Source organism: Myxocyprinus asiaticus, chromosome 13 (assembly GCF_019703515.2).
Source record: "Myxocyprinus asiaticus isolate MX2 ecotype Aquarium Trade chromosome 13, UBuf_Myxa_2, whole genome shotgun sequence".
Classification (NCBI taxonomy): domain Eukaryota; kingdom Metazoa; phylum Chordata; class Actinopteri; order Cypriniformes; family Catostomidae; genus Myxocyprinus; species Myxocyprinus asiaticus.
Window position 1 is genome coordinate 17,206,099 of NC_059356.1, and position 17,642 is coordinate 17,223,740.

The 17,642-nt window shown below is 39.3% G+C and overlaps 2 protein-coding genes across 2 annotated transcripts in view; both read left to right on the plus strand.

The window, feature by feature from the left end:
* LOC127450552 (BTB/POZ domain-containing protein KCTD5-like) overlaps positions 1–8,830 on the plus strand; it is a 35,572-nt gene extending 26,742 nt beyond the window's left edge. Inside the window, exon 6 of the mRNA XM_051714773.1 lies at positions 898–8,830. Coding sequence (XP_051570733.1) covers positions 898–927 — 30 coding nt within the window. The 3' untranslated portion in view covers positions 928–8,830. The remainder of the gene's footprint in view (positions 1–897) is intronic.
* Positions 8,831–13,768: 4,938 nt separating this feature from the next.
* The window catches only part of LOC127450767 (ubiquitin carboxyl-terminal hydrolase 31-like), a 39,368-nt gene continuing 35,494 nt past the window's right edge, over positions 13,769–17,642 (plus strand). The window contains exon 1 of the mRNA XM_051715107.1: positions 13,769–15,370. Coding sequence (XP_051571067.1) covers positions 14,807–15,370 — 564 coding nt within the window. The 5' untranslated portion in view covers positions 13,769–14,806. The remainder of the gene's footprint in view (positions 15,371–17,642) is intronic.

Here is a 17,642-nt window from a genome sequence, read left to right on the forward strand (position 1 = left end):
ATTTAAATAATAATAAATATAATAGATATAAATATAACCATTCCAAAAATTTAAATGCATCACATTATTGTGGCAGATGAGTAAAGGATTGATAGGCAATACAAAAAGTGGCTTTGGAAGTGAATGTTATTTATTTCCATATTATTGAACATAAGCCTGTCATTGGCCTATAGTTCACAGTAAACCATTTTGCTCTTAAATTTGTTAGTCTGTCTGAAAAAGATTTATAATAAGGGTCAATGTACACATGAGTCAGACAGATGCTTTGAGCATCTAATTTTGGTCGTGTCGCGTCATAAACGCAACGTTTTTAGGTCGCTGTGTCAAGTCAAACGTTGAAATTGATACTTAGGAAAACACGTCTTGACACTCAAACACATTAAACACAAACTCTGACAAAGCACCTGACGCAGCAGCCGACCCACATTAAAATGTATGCTTAGGGTTTTTTTTTTTTTTTTTTTTTTTTAAAAGTGTTTAACGTAAAGTGTTCCCGTGTACTGGACAGCTTGTGACAGTGACACCTCTGATGCAGCTTCCATGCACGCTGCATTTATCCAACTAATCGACAATTAAATTCTGTAATTATTTTAATTATCAATTATTATCGATTAGTTGTAGCAGCACTACTATTATATATTTTGAACTCTGAGTTATGACACAGGGAGTGGAAATACTGCCATGGTCTTGAGAAAACAAAATGACCAAATAATGAGTGCACTCAAATCATTGCGATCTTCACAATGTTGGTTAATTTTATATTGCCAAGAAAATAATATTCAAAATATCGCCCAGCCCTACTCATGTTAGCTGAGTTTCTTTCCCTCCTTGTTTATCTAGACATGATAAACGTCCATCATCTATTCCGTTTATTTAATAGTTGTTACTCTTTTTCAGATTCTTCAAGAACAAGGCTCTCGAATGTGAAACTCTCTGGTCCTGCAACGTCTGGGCAGAACAGCATGCACCATATCACACTGAGAGTGAAAACTGTCAAGCGGCAAGACAACCTATTTAGAATGGATGCTCTATTCTTTTTTAGATTTAATTGACACTTGTTTGTGCCTGCACAGTAATACCGGACTGTTGGTGGATATATTTCTGAATCTTTGTTTAAAAGGTAGGAATATGCATGTCATTAGTAAGCTGAGCAAAAAGGGCCTCAATCATGTCTGGTCCAATCATGTTTACTCAGGGTCTCTTATCGACGTTCACAAAATAAGTTAATCATGTCATCTGTGGTCCATTGAGCAATTTTGTCAAAACTATATTTAAAACTGTATATTATGCCATACAGACAGTTCAGAGATCATAAATAAGAGAGTGGAGAAGTATTGTTTTGGTTTGAGATTACATTATTGAGGTGGCTTATGTGTAATGTTGACTGGCAAGGAATGGTACATTTGTATAGCAAAGATTTTGTTTTAGCATGTTTTTTGGAGCAAAGCTGATTTTATTTGACTTGCATAGTGTTAGTTTTTATACCAGGAGAGGGTGAAAGAACATCCATAACAGTTTGCCTCAAAGTTACCTCACGTTTTGTGAGGTTGTACTGTTGCTGCCTTGAATTCGTTAAAAAGAGAACAAACATTTTTGTCTTCCATCCCTGGATTTGTTCCAAATGGTTTTTGGTTAAACTGGAACTAATTTTAACGTTATTTGAGGGGTGAAAAAAACACCCGACATTTTCTTGATTAATTTAATCATTTTTACTTTGCGATAGAGGTATTGAAGTAGATGTCCTAATCTATCTTTGGTTAATAGAAGAACTAAGGCAAGGCCACAAAGTCATTCAGTTTCATTTGTTTTGACAATACAGTTTAGAACGGCACTTTACTTACATGACAGTGATTGTTAATAAGTGGCGTTGCAGGGCTTATTTTGTTCACGCTTTAGTAAATGACGGAGTAAGAAAAGACACTTCTATAAGAGAGTGTTAGTTGACTAATTAACATCTATATATTTTAACACTGCAGTTTAATACTCACTTTGGTTCAACTCTTTTGAAGTTGAATTTTGATTCCAAATATACATAATCCTATTGTTTATTTAAAAAAAGAAAAATCTTTTTTGACAATGTTGCCTTTAATGAACCTACACAAGATCTGAATTTCTTTTGGAATTGTGGTCAGGGAAATAACATCACTTTGCTAGGCTACAACATATCTATTTAACGTTGTATATAGACCTATAAAGAGCGAAATATTCAGTGCATGTTATTTATTTTCTCCTAATCCTCTCTCACACACAAAGGGCTTTTAATAGTGGAGTACAAGCTATAATTTTTTTTGGCAGAGATTCATCCGATCTCTTAATATTGCCGGATCGAGGCGAAGTTTACATGGCTGGTGTTTTATAAACGATAATACTACACGTTTACTTACCTTGACTATGTGACACCACATTCTAGTGTGGTTTTAAGACCTGTATGTTTACATATCCTCTCAATTACCTAGTTAGTTACTGTCAACCTTGTGTCTTAGCAACTAGAGAGGAGGTTTCAATTATTATCAGTGGAGTGTTAAGTTGTTTGCTCACTGAGTCAGTGTCTCGTGGTGAAATGTGCCTCTGTTATAGCCACTGAGCCTTCACTGTGCATGGTGTCCAGACAAACGGCCATCGCTCACTATTGACATCCAGGCCGCTGTACGGAATCAAAGCGATGCTGGAGGGTGATGGTTATCATCACTGTTTAGGGCACTGCAATGCTGGCCTTACCTCCTTTTTTCTTGTTTTTTTTTTTATCGTCCTGCCTCCCTGATGTAGGTGGAGGTAGCAACATGCACTCTGATGCACCAGTCACACATTTCATTTGCCCTTTTACGTAAACTTCTAGAGGGCATCAGTGAGTATTTGAGGCAGTTGTGGGTGCCCAAGATGATATTCTGCCTCAGGTTTTTTTCTTTCCCTATTAAAGCGTGCAGTCTTCAAAATGTATTTTGAAAACGGGCAGAAGCAAACTGAAATGTCTTTTGCTCCACTTTGTCACTGCTGTTCCTATACTTATTATTCCTATATAACATGTTTTTGTATTTTATTTTTTTTTATGCTTACAATTTGTGTAGTCACATAGTATATTATATGTAATTGCAAGTTACGACTGGGGAAAATGTATATGATGGTAATGCTAAAACCTGGTCAATCTAATTGATAAACACTTTTGAATTCTGAAAGGGGTTTTTCTTTCAAGACTAAATGCACTGAAAGAATCTGACTTAAATTTAAAATAGGTTGAAAGGAATATTCCGGGTGCATGCAAAGTCATGCTCAATCAACAGCATTTGATTACCACAGAAAATTATTTTGACTCGTTCCTCCTTTATTTTATATAAGCAAAAATCACAATTGCAGTTAAGCGCCTACAATGCAAGTGAATAGGTCAGTCCATAAATGTTAAAATACACATTGTTTCAGTTGTATAACCACAAGATGTAAGCATTAAACCTGTTTTTTGTGATAAGAGGTTACTAGTTACATCCAGTATTGCAACTTGACAACATTGCCAAGACAACAGTGAATGATGCTGACGTAATTTATCACACTAAAATCATGCCAACACATATAATGTTTAAAGGGTTAGTTCACCCCATAATGAAAATTCTCTCATCATTTACTCCCCCCTCATGCCATCCCAGAGGTGTGATATTCTTCTGCAGAACACAAATGAAGATTTTTAGAAGATGCAATTGAATAAGTGCCAGAACTTTTATGCTGCCTTTATTTTTGGGGCTTCAGAGTGTTTAAATCAGTGTCTTCAGACGTGATTTGATAGGTGTGGGTGAGAAGCAGATCAATATTTAAGTCCGTTTGTTACTATAACTTATCCTCCCTGCTCAGTCAATCTACACCTTTAACTTTCACTTTCACATTCTTCTCCCTACTGAGCAGGGAGAAGAAGTTCTAGCAAAAGTGGACTTGAATATTGATCTGTTTCTCACCCACACCTATCATATTGCTTCAGGAGACATTGATTTAACCACTGGAGTCTTATGGATTACTTATATGCTGCCTTTATGTGCTTTTTGGAGCATCAAAATTTTGGCACCCATTCACTTGAATATTCCTCTAAAAATCATCTTTTGCGCTTTTTCTGCAAAAGAAAGTCATACACATCTGGTATGGCATGAGGGTGAGTAAACAATGTGATAATTTTAATTTTAGGGTGAACTATTCCTTTGTTTTACTTCTAAATGCCACACTTCTAAAACAGTGTGTAAATATTGTTAATGGATAACCCCCATTCACTTGCAGTGCCTCACTGCAACTGCAGTTTCTGCTTTTTTTGTTAATGAAAGAAAATATAGTTGTCAAAATTATTTTCTGTGGTAATCAACATTAAGCTACAGATGCATTCGATTGAGCTTAACTTGTATTTAACCCGGAATATTTCTTGAAACACATTCAATAAATAAATGTACTAATCCTTCTGATGCAGGTATTTAAATTGCTGGATTTATTTTTAAGGTACTTAATAATTTACCAAAGTGTCCTACAGTCTATATACCCGGACAATAAATGGGTGAGCAGGGCAATCATTTAATAAGACTGTGCTGTAGTGACACATCTATCACAGCAGAGGGAGTTTTTAGGTATTTTAGAGTTGGAACAAATATGAGATCATATTGGAAATACATTCACTGTGGGAAACAATGTATATTACGATGCACTATCTACAAAAATGTTAAGTTAAATCTCACCCATTAATACTCAGCCATAACTAATGCATCTATATACCAGAGTAATAAATGTATTTTATTTGAACAGGCACTATTAGCTATCTAATCCTTCTTTACTATTCCTTTATTATTAGTTTGAACAAAGCCCTTTCCCTAAATATTAAACTTCAGTGCAAAACTTGTCCCACATTGTTTTTGCTGTGGATATGAAAACTTAAACTGACTTAAAATTTTATCTTGTTTCACTTGTAGTATTTTCTATACAGACACTTAGTGCATCTTTTAAAGCAATACTGTATATTTTGATTCACCAGCTATCGGTTATCACCATTCCTCAAGATTTGAAAACATGTTTGCCTACTTTAAACCTACTTTATTTTTTAATTGTCCTGTTGTATCTTTAGATTGCACAAAAACATTGGTGCATTCACTCATGCATATCCAGGGAGCTTTGTGCAGGTGCACTGATGCAATTTCCCATGATATTTCAACAAGCTGCGACACGCATTTCTGCCTTGTGTACATCTCTCCGTTTAACGTGTGGGAATGCCTTGTCCCTCAGATGAGTTATTGTGCTTTGACTCTTAGCAACAAGTCAGCCAATCCCGCTGTGCAGCCTGCATGGGCTCGGTTTTCTATTGGCCAAAATGTCAGAACTGATAGATTTATTGGGGAGTGACACAAATTTGCCCAAACTGGAGAGCCCTGTTGCATCTAAGCCTGATTCTATGCCAGATATATAGAAAAAAGTCAAAATGCCAAAGAATCTTTAAAGGAATTGTTTTTCCCTCACTTGACAGCACATTCTGACTATACAGATTTAAAAAAAATATACAGTATATAATCTGTTATGAGTAGTGTGTGGTCTTGTATGACTCAAGATGGTGCCGAGTATGGCTGCTGCGTTTCAAGTTCCGACACAACACTAGTTTTTTTGTTTGTTTTGTTCACAATTCTATGGGGTTTTTTTTGTCTTGGATGTTGTCTGCCTTATTGTCTACGACAGACAAACACTTTTGGACATTGGTTCTGCAATAGCACACCGAAAACCGGACTTCAAATTCCTCAATGCCGACCCGCTGTTTACAAACACGCCAGCGGAGCCATTTGTCTGGGCAGCCCAGCCACTGAAATGCATAAGGAAAAGGGGAAATAAAGCCGGTGTTCTCATCAGAGTAAGACGTTGTGCAAATCGACCCCCGCTACCCACTATTCTACTGGCAAATGTTCAGTCTATGGACAACAAGTTCTGAGAGCGCGGATCTCTTTCTAACGAGAGACGAGGGACTGCTGCATTATCTGCCTTACGGAAACTTGGATGTCTGCTGAGATTCCAGATTCAGCCTTCGAACCCGCAGGGTTCTCCGTGCACCGAGCGGACAGAGCGAAAGACCTCTCAGGTAAAAGCAGAGGTGGTGGTGTATGTTTTATGGTCAACAAATCCTGGTGTGAGCAGAGGAACGTACATTCTATCAAGTCTTTCTGCTCTCCTGATCTGGAATTTCTCATGCTTCTGTGTCGACCATTCTGGCTACCGAGGGAATTCACAGCGGTCATTTATCACAGCTGTGTACATCACCCCACAAGCCGACACAGACCGGGCACTCAAGGAACTGTACGGGTTATAAGCAAGCAGGAAACCGTGCACCCTGAGGCCGCATTCATTGTGACCGGGGACTTTAACAAAGCTAATTTTAAATCAATCACACCAAAATACCACCAACACATCAGTTTCAACACAGGGGACTGGGTTTTGGAACATTGCTACTCTCCGGGATGGCTACAGATCCCTCCCCCACCCACCATTTGGCAAATCGGACCACTCTTCCATTCTGCTTCTGCCCGGTTACAGTCAGAATCTGAAACAGAAAGCACCCACCCCAAGACCGATCCAGTGCTGGTCGGACCAGTCAGATTCTACGCTACAAGACTGTTTTGATCACGCGGACTGGGAGATGTTCCGGTCCGCCTCTGATGACGACATCGAGGTGTACGCTGATAGCGTAACGTGTTTCATCAGAAAGTGCGTAGAGGATGTTGTTCCAACCAAAACAATACGGATCTACCCCAACAAGAAGCCATGGATGAATAGCGACGTTCGCGCTGCACTTGATGCGTGGACCTCCACTTTTAATTCCGGGAATGCGGAGGAGCATAAACAAGCCAGTTATGCACTCCGCAAAACTATCAGAGCAGCCAAACGCCAGTACATGGACAAGATTGAAGGACAGTTTAACACCACCAACTCTAGAAGTATGTGGCAGGGAATTAATATCATCACAAACTTTTTAAAGGGAATAAAAACTCTGCCATGAACACCGCTGCCTCTCTCCTGGATGAGCTAAATACTTATGCTCGTTTCGAGGGAAATAACACCACCCTCGCGGAGAGAGCTCTCGTGGCCGAAGCAACAGAGGTTAGTTCACTCTCCGTCTCTGTAGCGGATGTAACCCGATCCTTCCGACGGGTGTATATCCGTAAAGCCGTGGGTCCAGACGGCATTCCGGGCCGCGTCATCAGAGCGTGCGCGAACCAACTGGCTGGTGTTTTTACGGACATTTTCAACCTTTCCCTCTCCTTGTCTGTGGTCCCCACATACTTTAAAATGTCCACCATTGTGCCAGTACCAAAGCAATCCAAAATCACTTGCTTAAATGACTGGCGTCCTGTTGCTCTGACCCCCATCATCAGCAAATGCTTTGTGAGACTAATCGGAGATTACATCTTCTCTGTGCTGCCTCCCTCACTGGACCCATTGCAGTTTGCTTACCGCAACAACCGCTCCACTGATAATGTCATTGCATCTACAATACACACTGCTCTCTCCCACCTGGAAAAAAGGAACACTTATGTGAGAATGCTGTTTGTAGACTACAGCTCAGCATTCAACACCATAGTGCCCTCCAAGATTTGTGAAACTCCGGGCTCTGGGCTTAAACAGCTCGCTGTGCAGATGGATCCTGGACTTCCTGTCAAGCAGACGCCAGGTGGTTAGAATGGGCAGCAACATCTTATCACTGACCCTCAACACTGGAGCCCTGCAGGGCTGTGTTCTCAGCCCACTCCTGTATTCCCTGTACACACATGACTGTGTGGCAACACACAGCTCCAATGCCATCATTAAGTTTGCTGATGACACGACGGTGGTACGTCTGATCACTGACAATGATGAAACGGCCTACAGAGAGGAGGTGCTCACTCTCACACGCTGGTGTCAGGAGCACAACCTCAAAGACAAAGGAGCTTGTGGCGGACTTCAGGAGAAAAGAAAGAGAACACAGTCCCAGCACCATCAATGGAGCACCGGTGGAGAGAGTCAGCAGCTTCAAGTTCTACGGTGTCCACATCACAGAGGAACTCACATGGTCCGTCCACACTGAAGCCATTGTGAAGAAGGCTCATCAGAGCCTCTTCTTCCTGAGATGGCTGAGGAAGTTTGGAATGAACTGCCACATCCTCACACGATTCTACACCAGCACTGTAGAGAGCATCCTGACTGGCTGCATCACTGCCTGGTACGGCAATAGCACCGCCCACAAACGCAAAGCTCTGCAAAGGGTGGTGCGAACTGCCAGACACATCATTGGAGGTGAGTTTCCCTCCCTCCAGGACATATATACCAGGCGGTGTGTGAAAAAAGCTCGGAGGATCATCAGAGACTCCAGCCACCCGAGCCATGGGCTGCTCTCACTGCTACCATCAGGCAGGCGGTATCGCAGCATCAGGACCCGCACCAGCCGACTTCATGACAGTTTCTTCCCCCAAGCAATTAGACTTCTGAACTCTTGATCTCTCACGATCAATATACATCAGCACTGCACTTTATTAATCTTCTCACACTGGACTGTCTTAAATGATATTCTCTCTTAACAACACACTGGCAACTGACTATCAACCGACAGCCTGAATGTCAATACAGTAAAATACAACCTAGTGTATATTTTATATATACTATATATATACTTTTTTTTAATTGTATGTGTATTCTATATTGTGTATAGTATATTATTTGTATATTGTGTTGTAATTGTGTATATTAGATATGTAAATTGTGTTTATTGTAAACTGGTATATGTCTCACTGTCACGACTGCTATGTTGCTCAAAACTGCACCCAAGACTTTCACCCACTATTGCACTTGTGTATATGGTTGTGTGACAATAAAAGTGAAGTAAGATGAAAAAGTGATAAATGACTTGCCTTTTAATATCTAATAAATATATATATATATATATATATATATATATATATATGATCAAATATATCAGACTTTTTGTACTTCCTGATCTCTGCAACAAATGACACACCATGCAGTGCTTTGAGATTAGGATCTACTCAGAATCCACAAAAGTATCAGAATCCAAAGGGGAGAAAACAAAGATGGTCTGTGGTTGTCTATTGATACAAATTAACAGTCATTAAAGCTCATAAATATTTAATATGCATTATGCTGGGTCCTATATTGAGCATCCCAGCTTTATTACAATGCAACAGCAAGCAGTTTTGTGTGCAGATGGAGTGTTATATGCAGAATGGATGGGGTAAAGGGGAAACGTAGGGAAGCACAGCGAGGCTTCTGGCTGCTTGAGGTGCTAGTCTCATGGTACACCAGACCTTAGTCAAATGACCTTTGATGTCTCATCTGTGGCACCAGGCCAAAACTGATGCTGACTGGTCTCTCTCAGTTCTCCTGTGCATGTACGTCATTTGTACTAAAAAAAAAAAAAAAAAAAATCTTAACATGTTCTCAGTTAATACATTAATTTTTACTGACAAACATTTATGCTAATCTTAACCATGGGTCACTTTGAGACTGTTTGCCAATAGGGACTTATTGACCAAGGTAGAGCAAGAGCATAATGTTATGTTACTATAAATAGCTTCCTGTAGGCCTTCTCTTTTGTAATAAATAATACAAACATTTTGTAATTATCTCAAGTATATAAAGATATTTATAAAAAATACTTTTGAAACATTTTGGGCAACTTTACTGGCTATGCAAAACCATTAAGTAGGTATTTTCTTTGGGATGAATATCAGTTGGGCTGAAATCCTGTTTGACAAGACTTTCGAGTTCATCTAAAACAGGTTTCTTGGACCTCTGTGACTAATCTAACTGACAGAGCTTTGAAAGCACATTTTCCTCTCACATGGATGAACTGGTCAAAACAAGTCTACATGGAACATTAAAGGAATATTTCACCCAAAAATTATCTCTACATTTGATCAACTTGAAGTCGTTCCAAACCTGTTATTTGCTTTATGGAACACAAAAGGAGATTTTTAAAAGAATGTTCACACAGCTTATTTCCATTCAACAACAGTTAAAAGTGACTATGTTTGTCAAACTCTAAAATGGACAAAAAACACCACTGAGCACCATGAAAGTAGTCAAAGACTCGTGCACAATATTCTAAGTCTTTCAAAGCCATACAATAGCTATATTTGAAAAACAGACTGAAATTGAAGTCGATATTCAGTGATAATCTTCTAATAAATTCTTATCGGCATACACATTCAGATTAAAAAATAGATTCTTGTGTGTCAACATAACATAGCCAAATTAAATATGCTATAAAGACAATGAGATTTAAGCAGTGGAGGACCTTGGTATAGTCGATATATATGAATTGGTTCATTCGGATGGTTCATGTAAATGAACCAGTTATAAGTGATTCACCAATTGACTAACATGTAGCATTATAATAATTATAATTATATTTATTTTTCACACATTATACATTTGCACATATACAGTGAAAATACAGAGTTGAACTTCCCATTGCTATCTGTATTGCTATACAGATAGCAATGGGAAGTTCAACTCATTTTAGTTAATCAGTGTTTTCAAACTCTTCAGTAATGAATCAGTTCATCTAAACAATTTACCAGCTCACTTCAGCCTCTTGCTTAAAATCATTACATCCTCTTTTTTTTTTTAAGCAAAATATTAAATTGCAGCCATTTATCACTGTTTTTTGACTCAGTAAAATAAAATAGTGTTTTATTAGTTGTGTTCAGTATAAATTAATTTGTTCAATGTTCTATTTAATATGTTTTTGGTGTTCATTTATTTGTTCCATTTAATGTTGCCACTACAGTTGAAGTCAGAAGTTTACAGACACTTAGACTGAAGTCATTAAAACTCATTTTTTAACCTCTCCACAAATGTAATATTAGCAAACTGTAGTTTTGGCAAGTCATTTAGGACATCTGCTTTGTGCATGACACAAGTCATTTTTCCAACAATTGTTTACAGACAGATTGTTTCACTTTTAATTGACTATATCACAATTCCAGTGGGTCAGAAATTTACAGACACTAAGTTAACTGTGCCTTTAAGCAGCTTTGAAAATTCCAGAAAATGATGTCAAGGCTTTAGACAATTAGCTTCTGATAGGAAGTGTACTGAATTGGAGGTGTACCTGTGGATGTATTTTAAGGCCTACTTTCAAACTCAGTGCCTCTTTGCTTGACATAATGTGAAAATCAAAAGAAATTAGCCAAGACATCAGAAAAAAACTGTGGACCTCCACAAGTCTGGTTCATCCTTGGGAGCAATTTCCAAATGCCTGAAGGTACCACATTCATCTGTACAAACAATAGTATGCAAGTAACACCATGGGACCTCGCAGCCATCATGCAGCTCGGGAAGGAGACGCATTGTCTCCTAGAGATGAACGTAGTTTGGGGTGAAAAGTGCAAATCAATCCCAGAACAACAGCAAAGGACCTTGTGAAGATGATGGAGGAAACAGGTAGACAAGTATCTATATCCACAGTAAAACAAGTCCTATATTGACATAATCTGAAAGGCTGCCCAGCAAGGAAGACACTGCTCCAAACCGCCATAAAAAAGCCAGACTACAGTTTGCAAGTGCACATGGGGACAAATATATTACTTTTTGGAGAAACGTCCTCTGGTCTGATTAAATAAAAATTTAACTGTTTGGCCATAATGACCATTTTTTTTTCTCGCCAATTTGTAATGCCCAATTCCCAATGCACCCTTAAGTCCTCGTGGTGGCGTAGTGACTCGCCTCAATCCGGGTGGCGGAGGACGAATCTCAGCTGCCTCTTATCACGTGGCTTGTTGAGCGTTACCGCGGAGACATAGCGCGTGTGGAGGCTTCACGCCATCCACCGCGGCATCCAAAGCACAACTCACCACGCGCCCCACCGAGAGCGAACCACATTATAGCGACTACGAGGACTCTACCCTCCCTAGCAACCTGGCCAATTTGGTTGCTTAGGAGACCTGGCTGGAGTCACTCAGCACGCCCTAGTATTCGAACTCGCAAACTCCAGGGGTGGTAGTCAGCGTCTTTGCTTGCTGAGCTACCCAGGCCCCCCATAATGACCATCATTATGTTTGGAGGGAAAAGGATGAGGTTTGAAAGCCAAAGAACAAAGAACACCAACCAAAATAGATGGCATCATGAGGAAGGAAAATTGTGGATATATTGAGGAAACATCTCAAGACATCAGCCAGGATGTTAAAGCTCGGTCGCAAATGAATCTTCCAAATGGACAATGACCCCAAGCATACCTCCAAAGTTGTGGCAAAATGGCTTAAGGACAACAAAGTCAAGGTATTGGAGTTGCCATCACAAAGCCCTGACCTCAATCCGATTTTGAATTTGTGGGCAGAACTGAAAAAGCATGTGCGAGCAAGGAGGCCTAAAAACCTGACTCAGTTACACCAGATCTGTCTGGAGGAATGGGCCAAAATTCCAGCAACTTATTGTGAGAAGCTTGTGGAAGGCTGCATTCTTAAAATAGTGACCCTAACTGACATAAGACAGGGAATGTTTTCTACAATTAAATGTCAAGAATTGTGGAAAAACTTTAAATGTTTTAGCTAATGTGTCTGTAAACTTCTGACTTCAACTGTATATTTGTTATCACCCATATTAAGATAATCATTGCTTTGTGCCAGATGAATTTCACTTGGGGCACCATGTGTGTCAAGACCGCCACAGGATTTGAGAGCACAAAATTATTGTACACCTTTCACAAAACTAGTGTATATATACCACATGAGTCTATTGGACTATTTTTATGGAGGGCTTGATAGGTGTGGGTGAGAAACAGATCAATATTTAAGTCCTTTATTTCTATAAATCACCACCTTTGATCAGCCCTGACCAGGTGGTGAAATGCACGAAGCATGTGAAACGCCAAAAAAAACAAAAGAAGAATGTGAAAGTGGAAATTGATTGTAAAAAAAAAAAAAAAAAAAAAAAAAAGGACTTAAATATTGATCGGTTTCTCACCAACACCTATCATATCACTTCTGAAGACATAGATTTAACCATAGCAGTTGTATGGATTACTTTTTTGTTGCATTTATGTGCTTTTTGGAGATTCAAAGTTCTGGTCATCATTCACTTGCATTGTATGGACCTACAGAGCTGAGATATTATTGTTAAAAACTTTGTTAGTGTTCAGCAGAAGAGAGAAAGTCACACACATCTGGGATGGCCTGAGTGTGAGTAAATGATGAGAGAATTCTCATTTTTGGGTGAACTATCCCTGTAAATAAAAACAATCAACCCAAAGATAATGCTAAAATGAAAATGGACAAACTAATGTTAAAATTAAAAACAACGGACATTATTTTATTATTAATAATTTATTATGTTAGTGTTTGTTTTTTTTGTATTATGTATTAAATTATTTAATTTGGAGTAATTTGGCCCTCCGTTTTTAAAGTATCTTTAGAGTTTTGTTGTCCTATTTGGTGCTTCACATAAAAGAGCTGCATGAAATGCTCCTCTTCTATGAGTTTGGAGTGGTAATGGTGAATTTACAGTATGTGCAAGCTATTGCTAACAGGTGCTCAGTTGTCTTTCACTGTATTCCATCTTTGCTACAGATACATTCAAATATTGTTCAAAGTCATACATAACTATGCATTTGTGCAATTTACCATGCAATACATAACACGTCAGAGTAGTCTGTGCAAAAGCAAAGTACTATGAGTCAGTGGAGGAAGAGGACACCCCTAATCCCAATACAGTATCTACCAGAAACTACCTGAACAAGACTGCTGCTGGGCCGTGACGTCATCATCAACGCACCGCCGCCCTGCAGTGTCAGTGATTTTTAGAAAAGCACTCGAGGACGAGACGACCCACTAACAGACCGACAGATTTGGCTCTATCGGAAGCAAAAAAGCTACGCGGGCGTGAAGAAAACCGACGAGTCAACGGGGAAACATGACGGGTTTATTTTCTGATGTGCGGTTTCGGGAAATCGCACGCTGAACTCTCGCTTGGTCGCGCGCGCCTCTGCCTGCTGCTTCTGCTGGACAGCCATCGGTGGGACTGCTGGATAAAATCTCAAAATACACAGACAAGCTAAAGTATCTCGCCTCCTCGTACAGTCTGGACGTGTATGCTTCATATTTATATTCTGGAGCGTCATTGCCTGGGTGGAGTTGCAGTGCATCGTTCAATTATGCATGCACTCATTGAGAAATGAAGCAGCAGCTAGCGCACTAGCAGCGCGGGCTAACCTCTGTCCCATACTATGACAGTGATCTGCATGCCTACAGCGTTTGCCTTCAGCATGTGCATTTGACTTTAATGCGGGTGCAGAACGAGCAGCGTGCATTGCTGGGGTCTCTAACAACCCCCTCCATCATTTCATTGGCATGGCAAACAGTTAGCTTGGGCAGGCCTAGCTAGCCAAAGTGTTAGCTAGAATGAAATCACTTCTCTGGATTAGACAGCATGCAAACGTGCGATCATTATAGCGGCTTGTTTTTAAATGGTGTAGTGAGTGAAACCGGCGCCACTAGGCTCGTAATAAAGAGTGCTAAAGATGCGAAGAGACTGGCTGGTGCAACTTAATAACGGGCTGTTTGGTTAATGCCAACTTGATATAACAGGTTTTTAAATACCTTTAAATGTGGAAGGCGCGCGCATGTTTCACAATGCATTTTTTAAGGAAGAATCTGGTTGTGTGAATTTAGTAAACACTTGGAGAATAGTGAGACACTGCCTCCGGTAACATGCCAGTTCTTAAGCCGATTTTACGCTCCAAATAAGTAGCCAGCGTCTACAAACAGTTCGCGTTTGATCGCTGGCATTGTAGCTATAGCCTCGATATCACGAGCGCCCATATATGATTGAGAGAGGGGATGCCCTAAACACTTCAAGCATGTCGAGCAAGGCTTCGAGTAAAGAGAAGAAGTCCGGCTTCAGCAAGAAGCTCTTCCGCCGGGGCTCGGTGCGCTCCGTCGGGAGTTTTATGAGCAGAGTCCTTAAGACTCTCTCCACACTCTCTCATTTCGGCTCGGAGCTGCACGCCGCGGAGGGCGACAAGGACGACGGAGGATTCACAGCCTTCAAGAACGAAGGGAAGGGATCCGTCGCCTCGGATGAAAGCGACTGTGGTGGGTTTCTCCCCAAGGACAAAGTTCCCGGAGTGGCTGGTTTGAAAAACCACGGCAACACGTGTTTCATGAACGCGATTCTGCAGTGCCTGAGCAACACGGAGCTCTTCGCAGAGTATTTGGCGCTGGAGCAGTATCGAGGAGATCAGACGGACGACGAGAAACCCAAGACGAACGGTGTCGTGCAGAGGAAGGGCGACCCGGACAGGAGAGACGTGACCGAGCAGCTGTCCGGATTGGTCCGAGCCCTGTGGACGTTTGAATACACGCCGCAGCACAGTCGCGAGTTCAAAGTAAGTTCTCGCGGAATTCTAGAACAGGTGACGTTGTTCACCTGGAATATTTTGGATTATCCACAGTTTTCCTGAGCAACCACTGGGCGGCGCCATGATGATTCGAATTGCCTGTTTTCTGTTTCTGGTCTCGAGATGCCAAGTTAAAAACTGCCAAAACGAGCAACAACTACATTTATTTAAGTGTTATTTGGATTTCAGGCTCAATTTGTGCAATTGTTGGCTGTCATAACAACTCTGAATAATTAATTATATCAACGTAACTCACCTCTGACCAGTGCTTTATGTCATCTACACACTCATGTGAGGCACTGTCTATAAAAAAAAAAAAAAAAAACAAAACCTGTCATCTCGACTCTCTGAAATGTCGGCATGTTTTTTGACAATTTTTACAAATGTAATATCTTAAACATTACATTATCCGCTAAGAATATATGCCGATGAAATGGAAAACAGTACAATCGTGGGACACTTCTGCGTTCAGGAAAAAGGTGGATATCTTAAAAATTGTTGCTAGCATTTTTTAAATGCCATGCCTAAAATTGTATCCACTGCCTGACAGATATCAATGAAATAGGTTTCCTGAGAAATTGCACTTGTTTCTGTAAACAACCAGAAAGACACTGACTGCAGCCCGCGGATATTAGCTAATCCGAAAATTTGGATGTGGCTCTCTACCAATGGCGTAAATCTTGGGCGGGACTACCTTTTTGTTTGGCCAATGGTAGATGGTGCCGAGTTTGGGGACACTTGTTTGGAAATTATTTTTGTAATAGAGACGTTCAGTGGCCTGTGGCACGAACTAGTGATGGGAAGATCGGATCATTTTACTGACTTGGATCTTTGAGTCTCGTTCAGCAAAATTAACGAATCTTTATTCAAGTCATTTCGTTCATTTGAGCAGAATTGAATTAAAATGTTACATTTTCAATAGCCAAATCTCCCGCAACACATCTACTTACGCAAACTTTGATCATAGTCCCAATAAGGAAAAAATTATAATGCAGCCAAGGACAAATTATGAGAAACAGAAATGATTAGTTCACCTCTGGAATCTTCTTGTCGGAGTCGTTCATTCTTTTGAACGAACGACTCGGACCAGATGACTTGAGAGGTGAACTAATCATTTCTGTTTCCTGTGTGAGCAATGCATAGCGTATATGGCTGTCACGTGACAAAAGAACTGAGGTTGTGCAATGCGCATGCGCAGCCAACACAAAATAAACGTATCACTCTTTCAGACTACTCGTTCTTCTGACTCACATAAAAGATTCGTTCAGAATGAACGAATCAGAATCAGCTTTAGTGCCAGGTATGCGTACACGTACAAGGAATTTTTCTTGGTGACAGGAGCTTCCAGTGCACAACAATACAACAATAAAAAATAATTTAAAAATAAATAAAAATAGAATAAAAAAAAAAATGAATAGAAAATAAAGTATATATAGATTACACAATAAGACAATATAAATACACACAGACACACACACACATATATATATATACACATATATATATGTATGTATGTGTGTATATATATATATATATATATATATATATATATATATATATATATATATATATATATATATATATATACGCACACACACACACACACACATACATATATATACAAACACATACGTAGTGCAAATTTAAATACAAAGCTGTTATATACAGTGCAAGGGAATGTAATGGCAGAAGAGGTAGTATGTGTTGGATAATATAAAAAGACTAAACTGTGAATTGCACATAATTATTGCTCAATGGGGCAGTTTTAACTGTTCATGAGATGGATAGCCTGAGAGAAAAAACTGTTCATGAACATGAATCGTTCATGAACGACTCATCACTAGCACGAACATTGTTGTGGAAGCTACTTTGAAACTGTAGTTTGACAAGCACAATCTACTCATAATTTAAAGTAGTTAAGCTACAGTCAAGCTACCCTTTTGAAAAAGTAGTTAGTTACATTACAAGCTACTTTCAAAAAGTAGCTAGCTACATTGAAGCTACTTAATGAGGCAATATTTTCTTGCAGTGTTGCTATCAAACCATTAATATTAATAACAAAATTTACACTAACATTTATTAATTAATAAATGTATTAATTAAATACATCTAATGTATGTACTTACATTTTATGTATTTAATACATTTAATGACAAGTAACATTAATACATTTAATAATGGCCATAATATAAAATACAACAAAATAAAAACAGAAAAGATCAGACGCCATTAAAAAAAATAATTATTATACTATACTTAA